The sequence below is a fragment of the Lates calcarifer genome, linkage group LG13, assembly GCF_001640805.2.
Source record: "Lates calcarifer isolate ASB-BC8 linkage group LG13, TLL_Latcal_v3, whole genome shotgun sequence".
NCBI lineage: Eukaryota > Metazoa > Chordata > Actinopteri > Centropomidae > Lates > Lates calcarifer.
Window position 1 is genome coordinate 4,104,373 of NC_066845.1, and position 27,801 is coordinate 4,132,173.

Here is a 27,801-nt window from a genome sequence, read left to right on the forward strand (position 1 = left end):
CAATACCCATAAAAGAAAGATTACTAGAGCAGAGAGACTAATGATCTATTTGTAAAATTTCGATTCTGTTTCTCTGTGTATTTTGTATATGATCTTTTACTAAAGGTCTGACATTTGTATTCTGTTCTTTTTTTATGTGAACTTTAGTGCTTTGAGAAAAAAGAAATGTTTAGTTCTCATAAAGATAGGAGATCAAATGTGTGTGTGTGTGTGTGTGTGTGTGTGTGTGTCCGTGCATGAATGTTTTAATCAGATACAGTATATGTCAAACACTGTGTTATACTACAGTAATTCAGCTTAAAGACAGAGGGTAACCCCCCGCCCCACCAAACACCCACACTTCACACTTCTTATCTCTCCCAGTCCCTTATTTGAAACCCATGGTTTATCTGTTTACAAAAATTTGTATTGCAAAACAGTGTGGAGGAAATGCACTGTCCCGCATCTCTGTCAATAAATTTTTATCAGACTTTATGATCTAAGTTTCTCTCTCACCTCCAAAGGTGCCATGACTAGTAATGATGATGTTGATGATGATGTATGCTGTACACAAAGATATAAAAATGAAGCTCAGTGGGCAGTAAGAGCACACAATCATCAGGAGTACTACGACTGAACTTCTGCTCTTGTTTTTTTATAGCATCGCTTCAGTGTAGGTTCATCCAAATGGTAAGGACTAACTACTGGGAGTTAAAGCAAGGAATTAGATACTGTATAGACCTTTTTCTTACATTTACAATTACACATATTATTTGGTCGGTTATTTTGTCATTTATGGTAAATAATACTATTCAGTATAGTACTTTGCTATTCTGCTATTTTTTGTATTTTTTCAACTAAAAGTTTTAAGCCAATTGATATGTCTCATGAACAGATTTTTGTTTTTGAATTGAGGATGACAATAATCACAATAATCACAAGCAAATCATGGGATAAATACTTAGGTTTTAATGCAAGCAATGCAATGGGTTGGTTTTGATCATCTTCTCCTCCTCTTGTTGTCATACAATCCCTCAGAAGACTTTACCTCTGTGGATATTTGGACTTCTCCTCATCAGCCCCACAGGAGCACATGGACTCAACCACTTTCCAGAAAATTGTATGTCTTATTTATTTTTTAGAATTAATTAATTTTATTTTATAATTAATTAATTCTTGCATATCTTAAGCTGTTCTAAATCTGTTCATCCTGACATTAATATATGTGCTTCTGTGCATGAGTATGTCTCTGTGTGTACCTGTCTGTCTGTAACTATGTTTATATGCATAGTTGTTGTGGTAAAGAAGAACGACACAGTCACACTGACCTGCAGTAGTACACAGCTCACTGGAGATGTCACATGGAAGTTGGAAAATGACGAGATTGAGGTCGACGATGATTTCCAGCTGGACGGTCAAAATCTGAAGGTGTCAGGTGTAGGTACACCCTCGCTAGGAAACTATAGTTGCTGGAGTGGAGAAGCGATGTTATCATCAACCCATCTCTTGCTGGAAGCTGAGGCTGAAGAAGAATTAGGTGAGAAGCTCATTTCATTTTTCTATTATTCCACTGTCCCTGTACTGTGTATCAGAGGGCTCTCTCAAACAGAGGAATGTATATAAAGGTCTTACATTCATTTTCTCTTCTCTTGACTAACATCTTCCATTAAACTTGTATCTACTCACATCGTGTATCTTTATAGATTCTTTCTTCCATTGTTGGGCCAAGTCTTACGATTGCAACTTCAGCTGTGTCTGGAACAACAGTAGATACACAGCAGTGCGCCTTGGACTGGGCCATGACAGGTAAATAAAAAGAACACACACACACACACACAGTTATGATACAATAAAGATATCAAACCATTGCATATAGAATATTAAGATAGTGAGACAAAAAGTAGACTCTGTTCTCTTTACTACTTGCCTTGTAGCATTGAAGGCGAGAAGTCATATGACTGGGTCAGCAGCAACAACCAGCTCCCAAATGGGGGATTCCAGTTTGAGCTTTCCCACTCCCTCTCACCCTATGCTGAGGAAAGCACCATGCTCAAACTCACTGTTGAGGCCATGGTCTACCCCTTGATCCTCAGGAGAACCAAGAGATTTTATCTCAGGGACATTGGTAAGCTGAGTGAAACTGAGCTACACTAAAGACATTCAACAGAAGATTATCAAGATTCAGAGTAAAGAGCATCTTTTGCACAAAAAATAGTTGTTCACAAGAACAAAGGTACACTGTGTAAAGTAACTTTCTAAAGAAGTAAAAATAAATCCCCTTTTATAATTATTGCAGCAAATATTTGTTAATTTACATATGCCTTAATGATTCCTGACTGATAGACTTTGACCCATATATTTTATGGGTATTTTCTTCTGCCAAGTTCAACCCTGATAGTCCCCAGATTGTCAAGTGTCAGGAGGTTGGGGAGGAACTGAATGTGACCATTAATCCACCGTCCAGCTGGTCCACTCCTCACAGTTTCTTCAGGCTGGAGCACCAGATTCAATACAAGCTTAAAGACGATGGCAAGGTACGCACAAGCTGAAATGAAATCTCTCTCTATGTCTGTCATCCTTTCCACTGCAGTTTGTTTTTCTTATTGTATGATCTGTCTGGCTTTAGGTTGAAAACTCTTCATCACTCCTGATACCAAAGGGGATCAGCAAGCTGAGGGTTCGCTGCAGAGACTCGGTGGTGCTCTCAACCTGGAGCCAGTGGACTCCTTGGAAAAATGTAACCCACTGACCTTATCTGAACCCAGCACTGTCTGCTCCCGCTCTTTCTTTGTTTTTACATGTCTACAGTTTCCTGTCATGTCCTCTCATATACCGTTTTCTATGTGTATGTGCCTGTCTCTGTTTGACCAAGAGATAACACAGCACTCACTAGAGGCTCAGTAATAAGTCAAAGGTTTTGTTTTATAAGAGGAGCAATACAGTACACCCTTATTATTTATTTTTATTTATGACTATTTATTATTTATGGTAAATCATGCATACAAAAAATTAAGGAAGTTTCTCTAACTCAACAAAAGCACTACTATTCCTCAATTTGGGGCCTGGTAACCACCAGAAGTCCTTGTGAGGGCTAATGGAGGTCCCCATGAAAAGTAGACACTAGACACTAGTACTGCACACTCACTGTTACTGCCCAGCTTACAACACAGACAGTTCTATGAATCCATACGAAACTGTATATACCAGCAAAAAATATCAGATGGGGTTTTTTGTTCAAATAGGAGGTGTCCAGTTCAATTTGCACTTTAGACAGAATTTCACATCTCATGTTTCGTGTCCCTGTTATTTCTGTGTAAGTGAGTTGGCGTTGCTGTGTACTTTGGTGGTTTGGTGCTGTGCAAAACAAATGGCTATTAAAAGAGCTTTGTGCTTCCTTCCTTATATATGTTCCTTCTTCATTTATGTGTTGTTGATGACATGTTTACACTTATTGACCAGACTAGTAGAAATCCCCTGTGAGTGTAACGCAGTGTCAAACCACATTTACGCATTTTATGTAAATCTTAGCAAAAGAGACATAAATAGAAACAAAATAAAATACCTTTAGTTACTAATTGCCTACAATATTCCAGTAACAATTATAGTATATATTTGTATGTAATATAATGACAACTAATTACTGATAATTATTGATAAGCAAGTTACTCTATATTAAAGACTAGAGGCTACTCATAATATTCATCTGATTTGAGTTGGCAATGAATAAGCAATAGTAGTTTAGGTAGTAAAACAATTACATGTCTGGCATCTTTTGAATGGTCCTTGTAATGTAAGAAGCAGGGCAAATAAAAATAAGAAAGGCAACAAGGCTAACAAGGAGAAACTCTCTCTCAGTGGCTGTCAGCTACACTATAATGCCAATATATACATTTTTTAAAAAACATACTAATATTGTCATTCATCAGTGTTAAGCTTGTGTCAATACAGACCCTTTGAGGCACCAACTGTAGGTAGCAAACAGCAAAATGCAGCAAGGATTTATCATAGCTGAACCTGCTATACCAGACAGATTTGTTATAGACAGAAGCCTGCTGATGACATTATGACATTAGTTGCTATGAAATTCTGCACTGTTTTTTCATGTAGGTCATAAAATTCTTTCATTAGCAGGCAAATATTGTCATCAATTACTCAATGCTAGTGGAAAGGCTGAAGGCTGATGTTTAGATTCTCCTAAACTTTGAAATGTAAAATCAATATATTTGCTGACAGTTCCACAAAAGGGTAAAACTCTTACCCTGACAGCATGACCCCACATAGAGATACCTTGGCAGAGCTTACTTGGCTTGAAGCTTGAGCAGTAAATTACTAATTACTTATTAATACTGTTATGCAGAGAAATAACATGCTCCAGTGTGAAAGTAATATGATACTGCATTTCACTGAAAGTAACTAAACGGTAAGTATTAATGGGAACCATTCTTGATTTTTCATAGCCAGAACTTGCAAGGACAAATTGAATATGTATCAAAGTTTGTAAGACTTGCATTGCTTATTCAGTTTTCTTATCGCCATTTCAGACCCTAATCTGTCATTAACTCATTGCAGGTGATTACAGGGGCAAAGAGCTTGTGCAAATGCAGAAAAACAGCAAAATATTGCTGTCCAGAGTTGTCACCCGGGTCCTTGGACCATTGCAAGAAGAAAGGGAAGAAAAAGAACAGAAATGGTAGAGGGAGTCAGAGTCCCCAAAAAGAAGATGTTCAATAAAAATATATGTTGCAACTGGGATTGGTCTGGTGTGTAAGTGGACATATATAACCTCTCTATAGATAGTAAAATAAGTTGTACCTTTGATTGCACTTGGCAAGTACTTTAACAAAGATTCAACACTGAAGATTCAACAGAACGACCCAAGGCATTTCTTATGATGTTTTGAGAATTACACTCACTGGCCAGATGCACAAATTAATGAAACAACCATGCAATAAATCTATACAATAACGAGGATTATAGTGTTGATTTTATTCAATAAAGTACTGAGTTGTTTCTGTAAACACATTGTTGAGCTGAAGTTAGATAAGAAGAGTGATACACCACTCTCATATCTGTAGAGTATGTAAAGCTACCTCCATGTGCCTACCAGCACCTTGGTTATGAAATAACATGCTTCCAGGCTATACAATAGCCACCAGGCCTCCATCTTTGTTTGCATTCGGAAACAGAAGCACATCTCGTGAATTGAGTTAAAATCTTAAAATGAAATTTTAAAAAAGTAGACATGAGAATCTTTGGGATTTTGGTAATGCTTTCAGAACAGCATTAAGTGTTTTAAATGGCCTGTTTTTTCAAACATTGACCAACATCATATTGTAGAGATAAGATAATCCTTTATTAGTCCCACAATGGGGAAATTTACAAGAACAGAACAGAACCCAGTGGTTACCTCTGTGACTATGAATGTAGGAAAAACTGGGACTATTGCCAGATAGGACTGAATATATAGACTATAGGCTAAACACTGCACAGAGAATTGTAACAGTTGTAGAAATGGGGGGCTAGTGGGGCCCAAAAGCTCATTTTTGCCCCACGCCTCCCTAGTACGAAATCCGGGTTTGTAATATGCGCATGCGCATAATAGGAAAAGTCGATATGGTCGCTAACCTGCTGCTCTGTTGCTCGCTGGCGTAGCGTCAACCAACGCTACATATGGACCGAATACTACTGCTAAATATGAAGCCACACTGAAGTCTCATCTGTGTAATTGTGCAAATGTCTTGAACATGGCAGCGGTTGTTCGGGTGGCGGCTTTAGTTTTATACCTGTGGAGTGTTTTCATGCAGTTCAGTCGCTTGTCAGGTGAGAGAAGGAGTGGATGAAGCGGGGGCGACTTTCAAATGCTAGTACATAGCTAATTTAGCTAACGGTCGGAGTTAGCTAAAGCTTTTATTTAACCTTCGTGTAGGTTGGCCTGTCATACGTGGCTCTTTTACAGGGTTCGTCACATATGAAGTCAAATGTAGAGGTGTACTGTGTCATTCCCTGTGAATTCCCATGCCCTGTCACTCTGTCGCTGCGGTTAACCAACACTTAGTCATGGTTTCATTTGTGGACTCCTCCAGGTCTTGGGATCAACGAACTGTTGTATTTCCGGGTCATCAGTCCAGAGGAGATAGGGTACATCTTCAGTGCAGCGCCTGCTAAAGACTTTGGAGGAGATTTTGTGTGTACTCTTTTCCTTATTTAAATTTCATTTGCTACCCAAAATATTCTCAAGCCTCAGATTCGCACGTACACTCATCCCTCTGCCTCACATTACCCTTCTCTCCCTTGTTTGCCAGACGTCATCTTATGAGGAGATTTTCTTGGTACCTGCAGATCCTGCAGATGGTTGCTCAGACCTGAAGGATAGAGATATAATTCAGGGACAAGTGATCCTGGTGGAAAGGGGGTAAGCAAACACACTGCAGCACCTGTAGCTGCACCTGTATAAGTCACTGAGGATGTGAAAACAAACTAGTTATGTGAAACTGGAACTACGAGCTGGGATGGATTCATTTAGCAGTCAGTGGGTGGGGAAGAAGACTAATATAAGCTGTGGTCTCAGACTAAGTCTAAGATAAGGAGCCCCAGGTTGTGGTTGTAAGACATGAAGACATTTGAGTATACCACCAGGGAGGCATCTTTCATAAGTTTATCTGTGGTTCTATTCTTGATTATCTTATAGATTTAAGAAGACAGTTTCAGCTGCTGTTTTTTAGGTGCAAATTCTGTCTTACCTCTGGAATAAAAATATCGAAAAGATATAATATAATACCCTGTTCATATTATTAGGGGCCCATAGCACATACACATACAGTAAGTCATTTTCTGGCTGCACCTGCCTGGCACAAATATAAAATGTTGATGTGGCAAATTTTTACAATGCATGTTTAGCAAATCTTCTTTATTGCTTTACAGTTGTTTCTTGTGTAATGGTTGTATATAGGGGAAAAACGTTTTTCTTTTGTATTAGAAGACAAGTTATAGCCACAAAATGAATCAACAGAATGAAGCAGGAACTGAAAATGTTGTGGTTGGAGACATTATATTTTTGGAATGTTTTACTGCAAACTATGTGTAGAACTGCTTTTATCGTACAATATTTTCGAATAAATACGTGACAATAGATCATTGGTGGTATTAAAACTTGTTTTTTCAAGAACGTTTTCTGATAATTTCTTTCTCTGTTTTTCTCCAGAGGTTGCTCCTTTGTACAGAAGGCCCGACATGTGGAGGAAGCAGGAGGCAAAGCTGTTCTGATTGCTGATAATGCAGTGGACAATGACAGCCAGTACCTTGATATGATCACTGATGGAACCACTGCCAAACCAAGCATACCTGCACTGTTTCTGCTGGGACGTGATGGGTAAGACAGACATTCAGAGCTGCTTTATTTTATCTAAGGATTAGTACAATAATACATTTTGGGACATTGTATGACAGTTTTTTTTTTTCCCATTTTTCCATGTTTTCTAGGATGATGATCAGACGATCTCTTCAGAGACAAGCACTGCCCTGGGCTGTCATCTCTATTCCTGTCAATGTTTCCTCTTTGGCCTCATTCCCTCTGAAGCAGCCGCCATGGACACTGTGGTAGAAGTGACGCGCACCTACAACTTCATCCACCTCCTCACTCAAACAACATTCTTTCATCAGTGCATATCCTATCAGCAGTGAATAAACTCACAGCCTTCCAGGGAAAGTCTTTGGTGGTGGTTAACAAATTCACATGCTTTACTGGTGAACCAATAAAGTTAATATATGTACACATGATAGGCACATAGGCAAAGGCATGTAGAGCAAACCTCTTTGCAGACCTCCTTGTTGGAGCTGTTGTACCAGGTAAAAACAGGTGAACAGAAAACATGCATGCTTATGTTCATTACTTAGCTTAGTTTGATTCATTATCAAGTGGTCATGATAATGGTGTGTCTTCCAGTAGAGCAGTCTTCATGAACTTATGTTCAGATGATCTGCTGATTGCTAGTGAGTGGTGAAACTGTAAAATCCAATATGTATTAATACAACACATACAGACTGAAGTGCACCATTTCTCCTGCCATGTCTAATGACACGAGTGATTATGTAGGCCACTATGGGAAAGAAACCACCCCGACCCACCACCCCCAAGAAAAGAAAAGAAAAAAAACTGCAATACAGCATACTAGGAATTACGTCTCACTGTAAAAATGTAAATAAATTCCTGTTTACTTGCATGAACTTTAACTGAGTAGTTGAGTGATCAGAATGAACATTCTTTTTTCTTATGGTAAATAAATATAAAATTAAACTTTTGGCATAACAGACATCATTTGTTGCCTTTCTGAGGTCCATACCTATATAACTTTACAGACCTTTTTGTCCGCTTGTGCCTGAAGCCAAATCATTGTTGACCATTGTAGTAGTGCAACCAATCCCCTTCTACTTCTGAGCAGAATTAACCAGTATGGGAGATTCTATATTACCTGCAGTAATATATGCACCTTCAGTAATTCACCCCTAATTGAGATCCTTCCCGCCACTCCCATTATTAAAATAACAAGCAATAAGGTCACTGAGATTCTTTGTAATTTAATCTGGAAAAATAATTCTCGAAAATTAGAACTTTTCAAATCTGAGGGAAGGTTAGGAATTAATAATTTCTGTTTAAGTTAAACAGACTTTAAAGGTCCTTAAACAGTCATGAATTGGACCTTCAGCTTATGTTTTCTCATATACAACATAACACAGTTTGAGTTTTAAATTTTACTCTGCAGGTATAACCGTTTGCAGCAAGTTGGATTTTCTTCCCAAATCAAATGTATTTACCCTATATTTCTGCATTTTTTGCCTTAGGTTCTTTGCTTTTATATGAATGCACCCATTCTCCATGCAGTTAACAGAATTTGATGCAGTTAATAAAGCGATTCCAAACTGAACTTAGAACTTAAGTCCCTTCTCAGTTGTTAAAGATACAGCTGTAAAATTGTTATTGAGATTTTCCACAATCAGTATGAAAATAATAAATGCACAAATTTGAAAAGAAAATACAATCTTTATCGCCAAATATAGCTGATCTTTGTACTTTGTTTACTTACTTACAGTTATTGTTACTGCCTTATTTAAAACACAGTTTATATTTTTGATTTTTGCGCAATCCAAACAAAGTGTTAGTTAATCTCTTAAAGCAAATCCAACCAGCCTTTTTGGTGGTTTCCAGCTACAGATTTTACTCCACACATTTTCCCACACGGCCTTCCTGAGTGCAGGACTCCCCCACAGATAGAGACACGGAGTGCACAGAGCGTTCCCACTGGACAAAATTCTCAGCGGGTCAGTGAACATGATGGTAGAGAAACTGACAGAAAATACCACAGCCGGTCATTGTGTCACATATACATGTGTTCAGCATAAATATAAACCGGTTTTGTCTTAATAGCGGATGCGTTTTAATAATACCATGGGCAACAGAACCAGCGACGGCCATGGTGCTCGCCCTGGTCATGGTGTGAAAAAGAAAAAGGAAATATTCCCCTGGACTGTCAAAGTCAAAAGCGAGAGGGATGCGAGTGTTATGATGATGGAGAGGAGCATTATTGTCAACTGCGAATTAAACAGAGATCCTCTGTGTTTTAAAGTCTTTTTCCATGTTGTTGGAGATTATATGGCATAACTAGTTGTTATAACCAAATGTTGTTGTCGTGGGATGGGGTGTGGGTGTAGGAGGAGACAATGACAGTGGTATACTGATAAATATAGATTGATAATGACATCACATCAGGTCAGTCTCAAATTTTTCTTTAATTCATTGTTAATTCTCTCTTGTAAAGATTGATGAAATTAGACGAAATAGATGCAGATAAGAGCACATAGCCTACACATGTGGATTTAAGCCTCCAGCTAAAATCACCTCACCAGCACAGTGCTGTGAACCTGTGGCCTTCACAAAATTACGTAACATTCATAGTTGATAGTAAAGATGTGTCATGTTTTCATTAGATAACTTATTCCTCTGAAATCAGTACTCAGTGAAGAGGCCCAGAGTAGTAAGTTTGTGTTTAATTGACCTGTTGATTGGCTGTTTTTCACTTGTTTTGCCAATATAATAATACCTCGTTTGAGTTTACTTAAAGCCTGCACTTAGATCTTTACCACTGTTTACAGATAGTGGAAGTATTCCATTAAACCTACAGGACTCATACCAATACTGCACTTGCTTTTTTGGACTTTGTGTTAACTGCAACAGTTTTCTTTAATATCTATAATTGTCATTGGCCGTCTAGAGCTCTTATTGCAACTTATGATTGGCTTGGAGTGCATAGAAAGAACAGCCTCATACAATACCTGCTCTGTTACTCTTATGGACCAGTTGCTGTCATTAAATATTAATGTTCCTCCAGCTTCTGGACTAACTGCATTTCTAAGGTCAGGGAGGGTCTAAATCAATTCAATGTTTCATATTCCTGTAGCTTGCCATCCTCCCTGTTTGATAAACTGCATGTGTCAGTGTCCTGAATAACATCACACATTAGTATAGAACTAAGAAGGTGGACCTCTGTGAGGCCACATTTCATATTTCTTTTTGCTAAAAGTCAAAAAAATGTTGAGAGTACTTCTTTGAAGTTCTGATTTATTTTATCTCATTTGTTAGAAAGGTTTGACAGATTTAATCTGAGGTCATGTTTGTTGGGTCCATGGAATAACAGGAATGCAGGGCATGAATACAAATATTTAATTCTGCATTTCTTTCTAACAGCCTACATACCTTTTATTCACATATGAATAAATAGTAAAGAATTACTTTCATTTAAGCTCTTTCTGTTGGATGAGAAAAAATATTCCTGTATTTATTTATTGTAGTTGCCTAAAAATTCTTTGACTTACTATTGAGTAGACAGATAGTTCAGAGAGACAGAGTCATCACTGGACAAATATCACCACAAATATTGTTTTCCTTCCCTGCGTTACCTCCTCTTGCATCTTGGGCACAGTCTGCCCCACACTGTCCTCATCGTGGCCTCTCTCAGAGCCGGGCTCCCCCAGATATACACAGACGGTGTGCACACAGCGTTTAAACGAGCCATGATGGCGAAAAGATTGGTGGCCTCGTTCCTAAACGTCAGCCCTCCTCCTACCACAAATCTGATGATAATATTAACAAAAGAGGGACACCACAGCATCAAGAAGCTAATGACAACAAAAATGATTATTCTCAGTGATTCTTTTTTGCTCTCTTTGTCAGCACTGGGAGGGTCTCTTTCCAGCTGGAATCTGGCAACAACATACAGTTTGATAGTCATGACCACTTTGGTGAACACAATGACCTGTAAGATGACAATACTGAAAACATACAGCTGTATAGCTTTTGAAAGGGGCACGAAAATTAAAATGATCGACTGAGAATAGACATGAAACCAACAATAGACATTTGCAGAGATGACCACTCGCCGAGTTATAAAGCGCGTGTAGATGAAAGGGTGGCAAACTGCAAAATACCGGTCAAACTGTGCAAATAGAAATGTCATGATGTTTACTCCTAGGAGAGAAGGCAACAAATTATAGGTTCCATTTCTCGAAGGATATCCCTCCTGAACATCAAACAGTCCGAGATAATACACTGAAAACCCAACCAGCGTGTCACAAATACTAGTGTTGAGCATGAAAATAAATCTGTTCTGGAGGTGAAGCGCTCTTGTGGATAAAATGCTAATGACTACAGGTCCTGCTATGAGAACAGCAGCTGTGGCGAATAAAATCTGAAAAATAAAGATGAGATAATCTACGGGACTGTCGAAGTTCACCGAGAGACGCAGTCCTCCTGTCTGAGAGTCTGTGATGTTTGGGAGGGGCATTGTTTCACTGATAGCAGTTTGAATCGTTTGTCTTTAAATAGATCTCTGATTGCCCATGTAAACCCAAACTGTCTTTACCCATGAGGTATGACCTAATTTTTCTTTACACGTCAATCATCAGGCTTATATTTGTTCAAATAACTCGATAAACATTTAAGTTTTTTTAATTTACATTTTTCTTTAAGGCGTTGTCTAAAACTTTGGGCAATAACTCTACATTTTTTTATTTCAGTTTTAGTTTTTTTATTTGCGGCGACACAATGACATATAACTGTCCTAGATATTTGTAATACTACCAAACAATAATGAACACAAGTATAGACCAATTGTCAGTGTCCACGTGAGTCCCACAGATATATCGCAAAGCATCAAGCAAACAAGCAAATAATTAGCCCGATTATGGATATTACCAAACATGGCAAGAGAGTAATGCGGATGTGTTGAGGTCACCAAGATGATGAGCATGGTCAGATGAATCCCACTATGGGACAAAATTAACCCCTTTGAAGAGGATCCCTGTATCAAAACTGTATATTGACACTGTAATTTGACACGGATTCTCTTCAAGGAGGGGCCTCAAGATTATGTAGTAAAAGAAGACCCACCCGAAGGCCCATACCATGTTAGTTGATGCTATGCTTTATAGTGTTGCATGTCCTGAAACAAAATTTCAGTCAGTTTATCAAACTAACCAGTAAGCGTAGGGGTTGGGGGGGGGGGGGGTCGGGGACACTAGCGCCCAGGGCCACGGGGCAGTTGCAAAACCACTGCATATATACATATGCCTGGTGCTTACTGTTGCTGAATTAGTCACAATCCACAGGAGAAAAAAAGAAGACGAGAAAAAACGACCTGTATTTATTTATTGTTGTTTTTTTTTTCATTTGAAGTAGAAATTCGTATTAAATAAGTTTATCAGATTCTAGGTGTTTGTTTTTTACTGTATGGGGAAACTGGGATCATAGACGTCATCTCTAATTTAATTCATGAAATTGTAATTATGGAATGGCGTGTAACTCAATTCACAATTCTGAATTGGTTAAGAGTTTACACACCATTACCACAGATGACACGGTGATTTACCATAACCAAAAACACAGTGTAAATGATATTACATTTACACTGTGTTTTCCCATTTATTCTCCTTTACCCTGTACAATAAGTTGTCCACTTGTCATTTTCATCTGGACAAATATAATTGGGACAGAAACTCGTCAGTCCATCTATACCACCCCACCTACACGCCCTCTCATATTATTGCAACAAATTAATTCACTGTGAAAGTTGAAGTTCCACCTTTTTTTTTTTTTAATCATGTCTAAATGACTAAAACAGCAGCAAATTCAGAGCAGCAAACTTTAGGAAACATTTCAGAAAAAAGTGTTTGCATAAAAACTCTTTGACTGTATGTTGGGTAGGGTGTATTGTTTCAATCCGTATTACTCAGAGAGACAGTGAGAGGCAGGGGAGAAAGAGAGATGGCAAAAAAACAAAAATGATTAATTTACATAAAATAACGTGTGGATTAACGTGCTGAGTGGAGTCCTCGGGTTCTCGTTATGTCCACGACTTTTTGTTATCTGCCTTCACGTGACAGGGGTCGACTCTGAAGAAAGATGTTATAGACAGTTTAAATGAGCGATGAATGCATTAAGATGCTAGTGAATTTTGTATGTAATTTCTCCCCACAGTGATTCCCTTCCCTGCGTTACCTCCTCTTGCATCTTGGGCACAGTCTGCCCCACACTGTCCTCATCGTGGCCTCTCTCAGAGCCGGGCTCCCCCAGATATACACAGACGGTGTGCACACAGCGTTTAAACGAGCCATGATGGCGAAAAGATTGGTGGCCTCGTTCCTAAACGTCAGCCCTCCTCCTACCACAAATCTGATGATAATATTAACAAAAGAGGGACACCACAGCATCAAGAAGCTAATGACAACAAAAATGATTATTCTCAGTGATTCTTTTTTGCTCTCTTTGTCAGCACTGGGAGGGTCTCTTTCCAGCTGGAATCTGGCAACAACATACAGTTTGATAGTCATGACCACTTTGGTGAACACGATTAGTTGAAAAAAGACAATGCTGAATACATACAGTTGTATCGCTTTTGAAACTGGCAACAAATTCCTGGCGAGCAAGTGAGCAGAATTGTAAACCCAGCAGTAGATGTTAACAGCTATCACAAACTGTCTTGTTACGAAGCGGCTGTAGATGAATGGATGGCACACAGCAAAATACCGGTCAAACTGTGCGAACAAAAATGTCAATATATTCACGCCCAGAAGTGAGGGTAAAACATTATAGGTTCCATTTCTAGACGGATATCCCTCCTGAACGTCGAACAGGCCCAGATAATAGACTGAAAACCCAACCAGCGTGTCACAAATACTAGTGTTGAGCATGAAAATGAACCTGTTTTGAATGCGGAGCGCTCTGGTGGCCAATATGCCAGTGACTACTGTTCCTGCTACCAGAACAGTAGTCGTAGCGAATAAAATCTGGAAAATAAAGATCAAATAGTCCTCGGGACTGTCGAAGTCCACCGAGAGAGGTACTCCTCCTGTCTGAGAGTGTGTGATGTTGGAGAGGATCATTGTTTATGCGCAAACAGTTTGGTGCGACCACTATTTTATATGTAAAACCTGCTGTACCGTGAAGTCACCAGACGTAATCTCTTGAGATTCTTTGACTATGTTGCCCAATGGAGAATTTAGTTTAACCTTTGTAATCATATGTTTAATTCTTTCTCCTAACATGCAGCACATTACGCTTTTATTAAAGCTTTGTCGTGCTTGTAGAAAATAAAACTTTCTCATCCTGATGCAGCAACAGTTTAAAAATAAGTTCTGATGATATGCGATAATGAACGTAACATAACATTCCTCCTTTGCTATAATACATCAGTATTGTTGGAAAATATGTCCAGTTTAACTGAACCTGATAAAGACAACGAATATTACATATCATTGCGTTAGGGGCATATGCTAATTTACAAGAGCTTTTATCAGTCGTTTAGTTGTATTTGATCCAAAAACACCACCAGAGGGCGCTGCGCAGCCTTTAAACGGAAGGGAGCATCTAATAAAGTTCTCCCTCTGCGTGAGTTTTATTTTATTTATTTTTTTATTTATTTATTATTATTTTTTACTAGCACAGAGATATGATTAGACACAGTGACACTGTACAAATTCAGAGAGGAATGAACGAAAAATCTAATTTGCCAAAGTCAGTTCGATGCTCAGTTCTGTTTGTGAAGCGTAAATCTTTTTCGTTAAAGTATTCATGTGGACTTAAAACTCTGTTTTATTTTATCTGAATTAACTAGTCCTATTATTTACCAGTTATTCCTCAGATAGAGCTGTGAGACATAACTTCAGCACCAGGAGCTGTTCACAGCGCACAGAATACCATCACCACAGTAAAGGCCCAGGGATCGACCATTATCAGTACAGTATCCAGACTATAGCATATTTATGACCAATGCTTAGACGTTTTTATGTTGTAAGGAAAACTTTAAACACTCGGTGGAAAAAACTTACTCTCAGAGCCAGACCCGCCCGCAGTAGCAGGCCTGTACCGCTATTTATTTACTTTTTTCCTGTTTTAAATTATTTTATTGTCTTTGGAAAACGGGTGTGAAAATAAAGTACAGTTATCTTGTGCTCTGTACAGCACTACAGATGAATGAGTAAAGTCCAGCAGCAGATTATGATGTTACAGCTCAGCTTCCCTCCTGTACAGATTTCTCTTACACTCAACACATAAGAATAAGAATAAGAATAATACACTTAACATAACCACAACAAAATAACAATCTTGTAGGGATGATATAGGAAAAGTGAGTGTGTCCATTGTATTCAGCTTAACCATTTTATCAACAAAGCTTCAAAGGATAATTGAACTTTAAAATGTGAATGGCCTTTTGGAGGTATTCTCCTTATAAATAGTGACAATTAAATAATATACGGTCAAGTAGTTGATTATTTGAATTCAACGTTTAACTCAAAATGTATAAGCTATATGACAAATGTTAATGTGCAACCGCAGGCTGGTAGAGTTTAGACCGTGGGCCTACACCACTGGTTAAAAAGAAAGCGCCCTCTTCTCCTGTAATAATTCAAAATACTATATTCGGGTTTAGCTTTGCAAAAAAAAGGGACAGATTGACATATTTTGTGTCATTAACAGGAGAAATTCTGAATGCTCAGTACTTCTTATGCTGCAACGATAAGTAAACAGTCACAAGGCCTAAATAAAGCACAAAAATCCCGACCAGACGGACAAAGTGCAGTCCAGTGTCAAGGAGTCAATCCGTCAGAGACAACATAATCTGCGATAAAGAATGTTATTTATTTATATTTATGTTGAATTTACAATTTGAATATTTTCCCTATCCGCTTTAGTTATTTTCATACAGTCCCTTGTCACCGAGTCCTTGTAGTAGTCGCTGGCGGAGTCCTCGGTCTCTACATTTTCCTGCCGCTTCCCTTCACAGGACAGGAGCCAGTTCTGAAAAAGAAGCAGATTAACAGCTGCTTATTACACGTTATCTACTGAGAGGAATGAATGGTATCCTTGTAGCAGTGCAGGGACATTTGATCTCTTACCTCCTCTTGCATCTTGGGCACAGTCTTCTCCACACTGTCCTCACCATGGCCTCTTTCAGAGCCGGACTCCCCCATAGGTACACCGCAGGTGTGCACACAGCGTTTAAACGAGCCATGATGGCGAAAACATTGGTGGCCTCGTTCCGAAACGTCAGCCCTCCTCCTACCACCAGCCTGAGTACGATATTAACAAAAGAGGGACACCACAGCACCAAGAAACTTATAACCACAAAAATGATTATTCTTAACGATTCCTTGTTGTTCTCTTTGTCAGCACTGGGAGGGTCTCTTTCCAGCTGGAATCTGGCAACAACATACAGTTTGATAGTCATGACCACTTTGGTGAACACAATGACCTGTAAGATGACAATACTGAAAACATACAGCTGTATAGCTTTGGAAAGGGGCAGGAAATTTGAAATGATCGACTGAGAATAGACATGAAACCAACAATAGACATTTGCAGAGATGACCACTCGCCGAGTTATAAAGCGCGTGTAGATGAAAGGGTGGCAAACTGCAAAATACCGGTCAAACTGTGCAAATAGAAATGTCATGATGTTTACTCCTAGGAGAGAAGGCAACAAATTATAGGTTCCATTTCTCGAAGGATATCCCTCCTGAACATCAAACAGTCCGAGATAATACACTGAAAACCCAACCAGCGTGTCACAAATACTAGTGTTGAGCATGAAAATAAATCTGTTCTGGAGGTGAAGCGCTCTTGTGGATAAAATGCTAATGACTACAGGTCCTGCTATGAGAACAGCAGCTGTGGCGAATAAAATCTGAAAAATAAAGATGAGATAATCTACGGGACTGTCGAAGTTCACCGAGAGACGCAGTCCTCCTGTCTGAGAGTCTGTGATGTTTGGGAGGGGCATTGTTTCACTGATAGCAGTTTGAATCGTTTGTCTTTAAATAGATCCTTGATAAGCCGATGCCCATGTAAACCCAAACTGTCTTTACCCATGAAGTATGACCTAATCTTTCTTTACACGTCAATCATCAGGCTTATATTTGTTCAAATAACTCGATAAACATTTAACTTCTTTTTTTTTCTTTAAATCACTGTCAGTCAAAATCCCTTGACAGTACAGTCTTATCAATAAAGTGAATGCACTTTTTATTCAGGATACTCATATGTCTCTCTAACATATCCTGTCTTACAATAGGCCACAATCTGTTAAATGTTGGTGGTTGGATTGTTAGGTTATCATCAAATGTGCATCACCTGACCAGAAGAGTGTAAAAACCTGTTAGTTCAAATGTTTCAGATCTTCTCCCATCCTGCCTAGAATAACAGTTTGGTGTGCAAATATTTAATTCTTTTGTTTGCTGGCCTTCAATGTGGCAAAGAAAATCAGCTTTGAAACCCGTATGTCACAACCATAGCATGATGAGGTCAAAACTCCAGCTGCACTTGTACCATAAAGAACAGCTTAACTGGGAGACCAGCAGAAGAAAGGGTTGGTTATAGTGAAACAGGCTTGTGTGGTTATCTTGCATCGACACAACCATAGCATACCAGGAAGTTACTGTATGTCACAAATATATAGGACAGCTTTATTTGCTTTAGGACAGTTTTATTTGCTTTTCATACTTCTCTTTAACAACTATTCATATTCTAGTACATAAAAACATCAGAGGTTGTTACAGTATGATAGAGATAAGCAGTCTCTGTGTTTGGATCCCATTCTGACAGACATTTTTTTTGATATAAATCAACATGGAGGGTTGCTGTAGGCATTGTTTCTCCTCTTGATTAAAGTGTTGATACCACACAGCACATGAGCTTAAACATTTAGGCCCTATACTTCTGGAGCAGCTCTCGGGTGGTTATATACCATCTGTATATTATAGATCATGAATTGAAGAGTAAAGAGCGTGTATCCCCCAGAAAAGCTTAATAAATGTCTTCAATTCCACATACTCAGTATGGCAAAGTATTTAGTAATAGATCACGTGTTATTGTTGTTTGCATTGTGAATTTCTAATTAGAGAAACAATGACATGATTATTTTTTTAAAATCACAACAGACTTCTTTACTCTCCGAGTCTGGTCGTCGTTTGAGGAAGATGAAGTGACATGAAGAAAACTATATTATAAAGTAATATAAAGTACTGTACTTCCTCAAAGGCGTAGTCTGGTGTGAAGTCTCAAAGCCCAGCTCGTTGTCAGTGTCAAATCTTATCGCCAACCTTATCAATCCTATAAGAAGACAAATTGAAAATCAATTGCGAATTATTATGGCAGTTTATCTGTAGAATTTAAAGCATGGTCATCTTTTTTCTGATTTCATCTGTAATTTGAATCATGAAACCTCCACATTCTGATCGTAAATAATTAATGTTTTTATAACCCAGCATATGAAAACCTGACTTCAGCAGGTGAGGTAGCGTTTACTGTCATTGTTTGTAATTCGCATTTATTCCTGTAAAATGTACACCTACAGTATGTTAAGATCAAACTTGACAGATGTAGTAATAGTCTTAACAGTTATCTGTTTTACAAAGCCGTGGCAACCCTTACAGCCATTAATATTTAGGCCTAGTTGTTGTGGTTAGAAATGTAATTGTTGCCTGGATTACTGTTTGATCACAATCAGCAAGAACAGATATTTTAGCGGAAATCAAGCTAAATACTTTACTTACGGACATTTTACTAATAGTACGTTCAGTATCAACATTTTGCAACTCGCAGCTATATTAATTAACGAGACTTCCTCGATTCAAAAGCTTTGCTTCTGCAGATTAAATGTAATTTCGTCAGTGAAAAAGCCCAGAAACTATAAAACATATCTAGTTTACAGTTTGAACACTGCACAATCAAAGTGATTTTTTCCTAAATTTAAATTGTTTAATGTGTTAATTCAAAAGCAAAGTACTAGTTTCCGTTCATTACTGCAACCAACCTTACGAGTCGTTTGCAGCAGCAGATTTTACTCCACACAGTTTCCCACACGGCCTTCTTCAGTGAAGGACTCGCACACAGGTAGAGGGACGGAGTGCACAGAGCGTTGCTCCTGGATAAAATTTTCATCGGGTTTACTGCATCATTTTCAATGTAAAGATACTGCCCCGTCAGCGAAGACAGAACCGTATAGAGCATGGATGGGCCCCACAGCAGCAGAAAAAACACCACCACCAGCACTATGATCAACAAGGACTCTTTCTTACTGTCTCTCTCCGGGCCCGGAGGCTCTCGCAGCAGCTGGTACCTGGCCACGACGAGCAGTTTAATTGTCATGATTATTTTTGTGATAATTATCACCATTAAACTGATTCTGCTGTATATTCCGATCTCTATGGCTTTGGAGAGTGGCACCATGTGTTGTATGGCCAGGAGACTATAAACATGCACCCAGCTGTACACGTTGACACATATAATCACTCTCGTGGTGATGAAACGACCATAAAAGAATGGATGACAAACAGCAAAGTATCGGTCGAACTGGGCGAATAGAAACGTCATGATATTAACTCCAAGCAGTGAAGGTAAAATGTAATAAGTCCCATTTTTCGAAGGGAATTCCACCCGCACATCGAAGAGAAACTGATAGAAAATACCACAACCGGTCATTGTATCACAGATGCTCGTGTTCAGCATAAATATAAACCGATTTTGGCCTAACAGCGATCTAGTATTAATAATACCACATGCCACGGAACCGGCCACGAGGATGGTGCTCGCCCCGGCCAAGATGTGAAAAATAAAAAGAAAGTAGTCTCCTTGACTGTCAAAGTCAACACACAGAGGGATGAGTGTTATGTTGATGGAGAGGATCATGATGGGAGTGTACAGTTAGAAGCAGCCCCAACCTGTACTGCAACAGAAACACAGCAGGACTCGTGTTTTTAAGTCAGTGTTTTTGCCATGTAGACCTCAGACTTTCCATGCTGATGTTTAGGGATGGGGTGGTGTGCAGGAGGAGACTGGTGACAAATCGACCTTTCCCTTGAGATCAATTTTATTTTCGTTTTCCTTTTTTTTAATCTCCCTCTTTATTCAGCATTCAGCAACAGACAAAAACATACGTTTTTTGTTTTTGTTTTTTGAGGAGGGCATAGCCGAGACTCCTACCACCACAACCATGTGGCCCATCTTGTGGGAGAGGAACTATTGTTAACGACAACAATACGGAGCTGACAAAGGTCCTGAATTTGCAGATGACAGTGACAGTGGAGCTGTCCGCGGTGCTGGAGTTCGGGCCACGCCGCAGATCATGGTGCTGAACCTGCGGCTGGGAGCGGCCTTCGTGGTCGATCCCATTAAATTACATTAACTTTAACTAACAAGTATATGCGGTTTCATAACACCTTGTGCTAAATCTCCCCGTTAATGTCTGTTCCCTAAAGTATCGCTTGAAATGAGCGTATGGCTTTTCAGAGTGGCTGTGACTGTGCGTTTCAATACAGTTCATGTTTTCTTCTATTAGAGACTGTCACCTCAGTTTTAGTCTTAATCCAGACTTAGTCGAGTGTCATTGAATTTGTCCTCGAATAGTATAACTGTATCAATCTGTGGGTGTTTGCGAATTGAAAATCTCAACTGAGTGATATAGGTTATAGCTATGTCATAGATTATCCTCAAACACTAAAACTGTTTGCAATGGCCCCCTATGGTGGTTAAAATGCATTCTGCAGTAATGGAAAGTTTCATATTTAAAATGCCATCCAAACTTTAACAAAAACAGCTTTACGGAAAAGAAAGATAGTAGACAATGAAATAACAAGCTCATTTAACCTTCCTGAATAGCTTTTCCAGAAAATAAAAGCATACAGTTCATATTCCAAATTTCAAGTTCAAGCAAAAAGCAGGCGTTACAAAAAATATCCAAAAAAATCTTTTTATCTTATTAAAGACGTTTATGACAAGTAAGCAAGCCTGTTCGTGTGGAAAACAATACATCCTCTCCAAATGATATAGTGCAATTTGTGAGCTGAAACCCCAGACCGTGACGGATTGTCCTCGAAACATATGGCAGTGGCACATACAGCCGTCGCCTAATCTCAAACCAGTGTCACGTTTCACCTTCCATATCACACCTGAATTCACACACAGAAAACGCCCAGCTTCCCCAATTTGTCAAGTGCATTATGTTTCAGTCCCACGATCTGGCCATTTAGTCCATCTCCTTACGGTGTACCTAATGCAGATGAGTCACTATGATTTGTTTGTCACTCCATCAAAGTTAAAGCCAATTCTGAAAAAAGAGACAGAGGGTGGGGGCGGAGAGAGAGGGAGAGAGAGTTATAATGATATATAACTTTACATCATATTTTTCATTTACACACACAATTGGACACAAATCAAATGTTCCTAAACACCCAAATAGTGACATGTTAAATCTCAGTAACATCTACCTTGCTCTCCGCCTGGGGCAGAACCTCCGCCATACTATTCTCCATACGGCCCCCCGCAGCGCCGGGCTGCCCCAGATGTACAGAGCCGGGGTGACCAGTGCGTTTAGGCGTGCCATGGTGGCGAACAGGTTAGTGGCCTCATTCCTAAACCTCAGACCTTTCCTAGTCAGCTGTCTGACAATTATATTGACAAAAGACGGACACCACAGAGCCAAGAAGCAAATGACCACAAACACAATGATGCGCAGCGATTCTTTTTTGTTGTCTCTCTCAGCACTGGGCGCTTCTCTCACCAGCTGATTCCTGGCTATGATGTATAATTTCATTGTCATCAACACTTTAATGAGAACTATAATCTGCAGGGTCATCACACCAAACGCGTTTATTTGTGCCGCCTTTGAAATAGGGACCATGTTCTGCACCGTGAGGATGGAGTATGTGTAAATCCAGCAAAACGCACAGGTTCCAATGACAAAAGACCTGGTTATGTAGCGGTTGTAAAAGAACGGATGGCACACGGCGAAGTACCGGTCAAACTGAGCGAAGAGGAAGGTCAACACATTGACACCTAAGAATGAGGGTAAAATATAATATGTCCCGTTCCTCGATGGGTAGCCCTCTTGGACGTCGAAGAGGCCGAGGTAGTAGACCGAGAAGCCGGTCAGAGTGTCACTGATGCTCGTGTTCAGCATGAATATAAAACGGTTCTGGCCTCGCAGAGACCGGGTACAGGAGATCCCGATGACCACCGAGCCGGCGACGAGCACGGCGCTTGTGGCGAACAGAATGTGGAAGATGAAGATGAGGAAGTCCACCGGAGTGTTGAAATCCACCGACAGCGGGACGGTGGCGTTAAGGAGCATCCTGACGCTCCGCCAGAAGACGAACGTTCATGTTGGGCCTACTTATACATGAATGGTGCTACTTATCAGGGTTAAAGCAAACCTCCTTATCTCTAGAGGGCAGAGGCTTTAGCGCAAACAAATAACACGTTTAGTAGATATCATGGAAAGAGTATGTGAAGCCTAATCACAAGAAGTCTCACGGGTATTTGGTAATGGTGAAAACAAGATGACAGCCAATCACTTGTTTGTGCGTCCTGGTGTCTCCACAATACTTTTCAGTGGCCTAATGGTGCGGCTTCCCTTCTGCATGGTTCAGGAAAGCTCAGAAACAGACCACTTTAAAGCCTATTAAGGTTTTATCAGTACTCAATACCCTCACCGCCCCACTTTTCTCGTTTTAGGGTAAAAACTTAACAAAGAACGTAGCCTGGTTGGATTCAGCTTGGAATCATTTGAATGAATGAAACGCTACTTTTATCATAGACCGCGGAGATGGATGGATGGCGGAGAAGACGACTGTCGCACCACGGACTGCAGTCCAGAGTCCTGTCTCTGTGAGATAAGCATCGATCACTTGAATACCTCACCAAAGTCATGCGTTTTTCAGCCACTAGAGGGCGCAATAAACCACTCAAACCACTTCATTACAGCAAGGCCGAAAGACTCCTCTCTACTGCTGGCTGTCATCACTAATCTGGCAAGTTGTATGGATTCTTGCCATCATAGCCTATAACCGGGTGTGTTATGTCTGTATTCCCATCTCAGTTTGTGTCCAATATATGCAGTGTGGTGAGACTTAAAGTATGAAGGTTTGATCCACTGAATTGACCCTCATAGTAAATATCATGATGTAGAAATGCTTTTGATATTCTGTTTTATCCACTGACATTTTTATCTTTACACACTGTCAATTACAAACATACACTTGAAATTTAAAAGTAAAACTGTAATTGAACGAGTACACAGTAAAAAAGCTATAAATATGCATCAATCTGAAACATACACACTTGACAAAATCCTTTTCTTGGACATAAAGGCCTAACATTGCTGAAACACTCAGTTTAGTTAGCCACCTTTACAAAAGTTAGTCTGTCTGAATACAGACACTTTGAACAGTTAACACATGTTGTTGGCAGTTTCTCTGTTCAGACTTAGCTGTTTACGTAGCATTGAAACACCAGGAAACATGAGTGGCCTCCAGCATGTGTAAATGCTAATTAACAGACATTATGTTCTTTGCACGTTTGACAAAAATCTTCTCTGCTCTCTCTCTTGTGTCCTAAAACTTAAGCAAACTATTTCAGAGGCTGATGTGCTTTCAAAAGGTCAAAGTGCTCTACATTAATATAAAACAATATAACAATAAGAATTGGATAACTGATGATTGCAAATACAACTTGAAAAGAGGTAAAAACACACACAGAGGTTTATAATAAGATGGTATCTGAGTGGTGACATTAGGTTCTAGATAAAACCAAATCTAAAAAGATTGGTTTACATGCTAAAAGGCCTTTGTTGATGGTTATGTTCTCAGATCCAGGGATAGGCTCCTGACGCTGGGTGGAGTTTTGCAGAATCTATGTTAGTTTCGTTTTTTAAATAAGCTCTTTCAACTCATAATTTAATATGAAAGCAAGTCAAGACTGTAAGATGTGATGATAATGTCAACTGAAAATGATACAAGATAACTCAGTTATATCATTTTTAGGCTCGTTACTTCAACTGCTTTAATAAGATGTTGACCCATGTTTCATCAGGAGCTTGTTGACTTCTTGTCACGGGAATTTAAAGTCACCCAGGTCTACGTCGTCTTCTCTGCTTGACTTTGCCTCCTACATAAATCAGAGCAGAGGTTGAATCCCGCCCCCCTCAGCTGTTCAGTAACACAGCTGCACTGCTGCCAGTCTTTGCTGTGCAATGAAGACCTGAACACTCTGTTGCTCACCTCTGCACCGATGAGTAACAACAGCGTTCGGGGTTTGTCTCTTGTGCTGCCCCTCACGAGTTTTGGCAATGTATTGGTGGTTCTTTTCAGTATTTTCCTGCCTGCAACCATCATTTTCCTCAACGTGTCTGTGTCTGTCTCCATCCTGGTGAACGGGGCGCTTCGCAGTGAGAACCGCTTCATGTACATGCTGAGCACCTGCTTCAGTGACATCTGCTCCGGCGTGTCTTATTATTATGTTGGTGTTCTCGATGTGAGGGACAGCTTCGACTCCCCTACGAGAACCTTTCATATCGTACCCACATTTTTAGGTCTGTCTTACATGGCCATTCTGGCCGCGCAGGCAGACAGGTACCACGCCGTGGTGTCACCTCTTAAATACTCCTACCACATGACCCGAAACAGGACCCTGATGGTCATTGTTGCCTACTGGGTCTATGCTTTCCTCATCGTGGCTGCGCACAACCTGGTCACAGTCGGGGTAGCCAAACAGATCACGAGCATTGGCTCGTTCATAGGGAACATATTCACAGTGATTATAATGATAGGGCTGAATATTAGACTGTTCATCATAGCCAGGTTCCAGCTGGAGAGGGAACCACCCTCTGAGGAGAGAGAGAACAAGCGCTCATCAGTGTATCTCATACTGGTGGTGGCTGTGTTTTTCTTAGGGACGTGGCTTCCTATATTCTGTCACATCATTGCCTGTAATTTCCTTGGTTCGACCTGTTACACCTTTAAGAACGAAGGCACTGACCCTATTCGCATTTTGCCCCGTCTTAACGCTGCCCTGACCCCCATTCTGTACATCAGAGGGTGCAGTCCGCTCAGAGCCACACTGCTCTCCAAAGTGTGGAGACCCTGCTGTAAGAGGAGGTAAGAGGGTGATGATGTTTGACGAGACTCCACGCTGTGAACTCCTCTGTTATCTAAGATGCGTGTCATGATGGTTAAATCTGGGTTTTTTATGCAAAGATTTGATCACACCCGAGTCTGGTGTCACTTCATAGATGCTGCAGAGACCTGATTTTTATTTTTGATTTATTTGTTTGATCCAAGAACATTGCTTACAGCTCCTAATTGTCATGTAGGTTATTTATGTATGACATGAATATGAATGCCTCTCATCACTTATTGGCGTATTGTAGCTCACTGTTCACGGTGAAATTGTGGGTGCACAGTTAAATGTGCTATGACTTTGCACGTTTTGTGCTTGGATATGTTTGTTTTAAATGTTCTTTTTTTGGTTGAATCTTGCTTGAAATTCTCGCTGTCTTTTTGTCTGCCATGAAAACACTAAGACAAATGTCCTGAGTCGATGAGTTGGTTTGGCAATAAGTCACTGAATCTTGAAACTGATCCAATTGTCTTTTTTTCCTTCTCTTTCTTTCTCTTCATAAAGCGTGTATCCCGGACGACTTGGCTCTATCAAACACCCAGCCCGCGCGACTTAATTTAAAAGTTGGTTTTAAAGGTGAATGGATGTCAACGCCTGTGTTGTTTTAAATCCATGCCAATATAACCGAACTAATCAGAGACTGGATGGGGATTTTTCATTATGAATGGACGCCAGCTGTCAAACGCTGAGAACAAGTCCAGGCTTTTGGTTTCTCGGAAGATGCTGGAAATGTTTCATCCTTCATTCCTTCATCCAGCGGACTGCATCTACACCTTGTTTTTTCCAGTGTTGTTCTCACATTACACAATTAACGAATTTAAGATGTTATTCCAGAAAAATTACAAATGGAAATTAGCAATGAATACTAATGACGTGTTTGAATTCAGTTATTATTTTTTAAAATATAATATGAATTAATCTTTACAGAGTCTCTTTTGTAGTTTTCCTTTACAACTTGATTAAGGTGATTTATTTATTTATTTTTACTGAAGTAAATGTTAAACTAAATGTGAAACTCGTTGTGCTGTAATCGATTGTATTCATTGAATTCGAATTTTATACGATCCCATTGGACAGTGGGCACAGACTTTTGATTTACGGTGTATCCTTTATAAGACGAATCACAGGTTTGCCTCAGAGCAACTGCTGTCATTTGTGAAGGATCCTCAGCCAGGTCGAGCTAATAATACAGAAACACACGCGGTGCGTCTAAGCACCTTGATTATGCAACCCCAGTGTGCCGAGCCTCCCCGCGGAGGATGCAGTTTCCGCGGCAACCACAGCGTGTCAGGAGAGCACTTTGGCACAGCGCCATAACTTCGGGGTCTGTGGGATGTGAGCCATGAGCATAAAGCAAAAGGAGAGTGGACTGATACTTTGTCAGGCCTGTGTATCCTCGGGGCCTTGTAGGCCATGGGCAATAAGATTCATTAATGGCTTCAATCAGTTGACATCATCAAAGTAATCTCGTTGATAGAGGTCCAATAAATGATATGTTGGTCAAACATATCAGTGTCCTGTTTTCTATTGGCTGAAGGCTGGTCTGGTCCTCTGTGCTGAGAGGAGGAGCCAGCAGATCGCCACACTTCCGCACATCTGGTGCCCAATTTCTGACCCACAACCACCACATCACCCCCCCCCCCCCCCCCCCCCCTTCTCCCTTCTGCCTCTGTCTCCCTGCTGATACCTTCAAATCATTTTTCCGGCCCTGAAGATTTAAAATCACCATGATCACCAACCGGGCTGCACATAGCCCCACATAACAGACCCCAGTGAAAAAACATGCATACAGACTAGCTATATATTGTATGAGTGAACACAGTTAAAACCAAACAGGAAAACCTATAGAAAGTGGATATACACTGTCATTTTCTGAGATTAGAGTCTCATATTGGAGTTCTCCTCCTCAATCCCACTGATGAACTGATTTTAAAATGAACACGGTCGATGCTGGTTTCTATAAGGATTGCAATAGGCATGTTGAATTTGCATAGTCTACTAGTGAATACCTGAGCTTGCAGAGAAACATTGTGTACACTGCAAAAAGTGTCAGGTTAATCTGAATCCGTGCCACGAGCCTTTTTATTTATTTTTTAAAAACAGAATAAAGTCATTGGCTACAAGATCATTTCAATTACCAGAGGTACAAACCATGATTAGAACATTCTGTGTCATAAAATCAGTGATCCCACTTCGTTTCAATACATGGCCTACTAACAGTTATTGTACCTGCAGGTGAAACTACGCTCGAAAGTGCGAGTTTTTCTGACACCCTCTCAGAAATCGTTTGTTTTGCATAATTAATATTTTTAATTAGAAGCCCA

At 39.8% G+C, this 27,801-nt stretch overlaps 8 protein-coding genes across 8 annotated transcripts; 3 read left to right on the forward strand and 5 right to left on the reverse strand.

Annotated features, from left to right (window-relative positions):
• Window positions 1-533: 533 nt before the first annotated feature.
• On the forward strand, window positions 534-4,542 carry si:dkey-88e18.2 (interleukin-12 subunit beta). Its single transcript, XM_018673494.2, is given in 7 exon segments — window positions 534-669; window positions 1,018-1,099; window positions 1,271-1,516; window positions 1,683-1,785; window positions 1,914-2,104; window positions 2,365-2,513; window positions 2,606-4,542. Coding segments are annotated over 7 exon segments (1,026 nt in total). The 5' UTR covers window positions 534-666; the 3' UTR covers window positions 2,858-4,542.
• Window positions 4,543-5,575: 1,033 nt separating this feature from the next.
• LOC108881377 (protease-associated domain-containing protein 1) lies at window positions 5,576-8,290 on the forward strand. Its single transcript, XM_018673354.2, has 5 exons — window positions 5,576-5,799; window positions 6,063-6,163; window positions 6,282-6,391; window positions 7,181-7,348; window positions 7,459-8,290. Exons 1-5 carry the CDS (start codon window positions 5,724-5,726, stop codon window positions 7,577-7,579), a joined length of 576 nt encoding a protein of 191 aa, XP_018528870.1. The 5' UTR covers window positions 5,576-5,723; the 3' UTR covers window positions 7,580-8,290.
• A 152-nt stretch (window positions 8,291-8,442) lies between these two features.
• LOC108896165 (uncharacterized) lies at window positions 8,443-11,813 on the reverse strand. Its single transcript, XM_018695226.2, has 2 exons — window positions 10,980-11,813; window positions 8,443-9,216 (listed from the first exon to the last, which is right to left on the reverse strand). The coding sequence occupies exons 1-2, from the start codon at window positions 11,811-11,813 to the stop codon at window positions 9,136-9,138; spliced, it is 915 nt and encodes a 304-aa protein (XP_018550742.1). The 3' UTR covers window positions 8,443-9,135.
• A 1,708-nt stretch (window positions 11,814-13,521) lies between these two features.
• Window positions 13,522-14,409, reverse strand: LOC108896252 (mu-type opioid receptor). The gene has a single exon (XM_018695323.2). The coding sequence runs from the start codon at window positions 14,407-14,409 to the stop codon at window positions 13,522-13,524; it is 888 nt and encodes a 295-aa protein (XP_018550839.2).
• Window positions 14,410-16,418: 2,009 nt separating this feature from the next.
• On the reverse strand, window positions 16,419-17,306 carry LOC108896323 (uncharacterized). Its single transcript, XM_018695436.1, has one exon. The coding sequence runs from the start codon at window positions 17,304-17,306 to the stop codon at window positions 16,419-16,421; it is 888 nt and encodes a 295-aa protein (XP_018550952.1).
• Window positions 17,307-19,309: 2,003 nt separating this feature from the next.
• Window positions 19,310-20,212, reverse strand: LOC108896395 (uncharacterized). Its single transcript, XM_018695546.1, has one exon. The coding sequence runs from the start codon at window positions 20,210-20,212 to the stop codon at window positions 19,310-19,312; it is 903 nt and encodes a 300-aa protein (XP_018551062.1).
• Window positions 20,213-21,785: 1,573 nt separating this feature from the next.
• On the reverse strand, window positions 21,786-23,230 carry LOC108896477 (G-protein coupled receptor 15-like). Its single transcript, XM_018695660.2, has 2 exons — window positions 23,217-23,230; window positions 21,786-22,653 (listed from the first exon to the last, which is right to left on the reverse strand). The coding sequence occupies exons 1-2, from the start codon at window positions 23,228-23,230 to the stop codon at window positions 21,786-21,788; spliced, it is 882 nt and encodes a 293-aa protein (XP_018551176.2).
• A 1,352-nt stretch (window positions 23,231-24,582) lies between these two features.
• LOC108896557 (beta-2 adrenergic receptor-like) lies at window positions 24,583-25,459 on the forward strand. The gene has a single exon (XM_018695783.2). It carries the CDS (start codon window positions 24,590-24,592, stop codon window positions 25,457-25,459), a length of 870 nt encoding a protein of 289 aa, XP_018551299.1. The 5' UTR covers window positions 24,583-24,589.
• Window positions 25,460-27,801: the final 2,342 nt, after the last annotated feature.

Coding starts and splice junctions, on each gene's coding strand:
- LOC108896395 (XM_018695546.1), bottom strand. CDS start 20,212: ATGATCCTCTCCATCAACATAACACTCATCCCTCTGTGTGTTGACTTT.
- LOC108881377 (XM_018673354.2), top strand. CDS start 5,724: ATGGCAGCGGTTGTTCGGGTGGCGGCTTTAGTTTTATACCTGTGGAGT. Junction 6,392..7,180: donor GTGATCCTGGTGGAAAGGGG/GTAAGCAAACAC, acceptor GTTTTTCTCCAG/AGGTTGCTCCTTTGTACAGA. Junction 7,349..7,458: donor TTTCTGCTGGGACGTGATGG/GTAAGACAGACA, acceptor CATGTTTTCTAG/GATGATGATCAGACGATCTC.
- LOC108896252 (XM_018695323.2), bottom strand. CDS start 14,409: ATGATCCTCTCCAACATCACACACTCTCAGACAGGAGGAGTACCTCTC.
- LOC108896165 (XM_018695226.2), bottom strand. CDS start 11,813: ATGCCCCTCCCAAACATCACAGACTCTCAGACAGGAGGACTGCGTCTC. Junction 9,217..10,979: donor GGAGCCCGGCTCTGAGAGAG/GCCACGATGAGG, acceptor GCACTCAGGAAG/GCCGTGTGGGAAAATGTGTG.
- LOC108896557 (XM_018695783.2), top strand. CDS start 24,590: ATGAGTAACAACAGCGTTCGGGGTTTGTCTCTTGTGCTGCCCCTCACG.
- LOC108896323 (XM_018695436.1), bottom strand. CDS start 17,306: ATGCCCCTCCCAAACATCACAGACTCTCAGACAGGAGGACTGCGTCTC.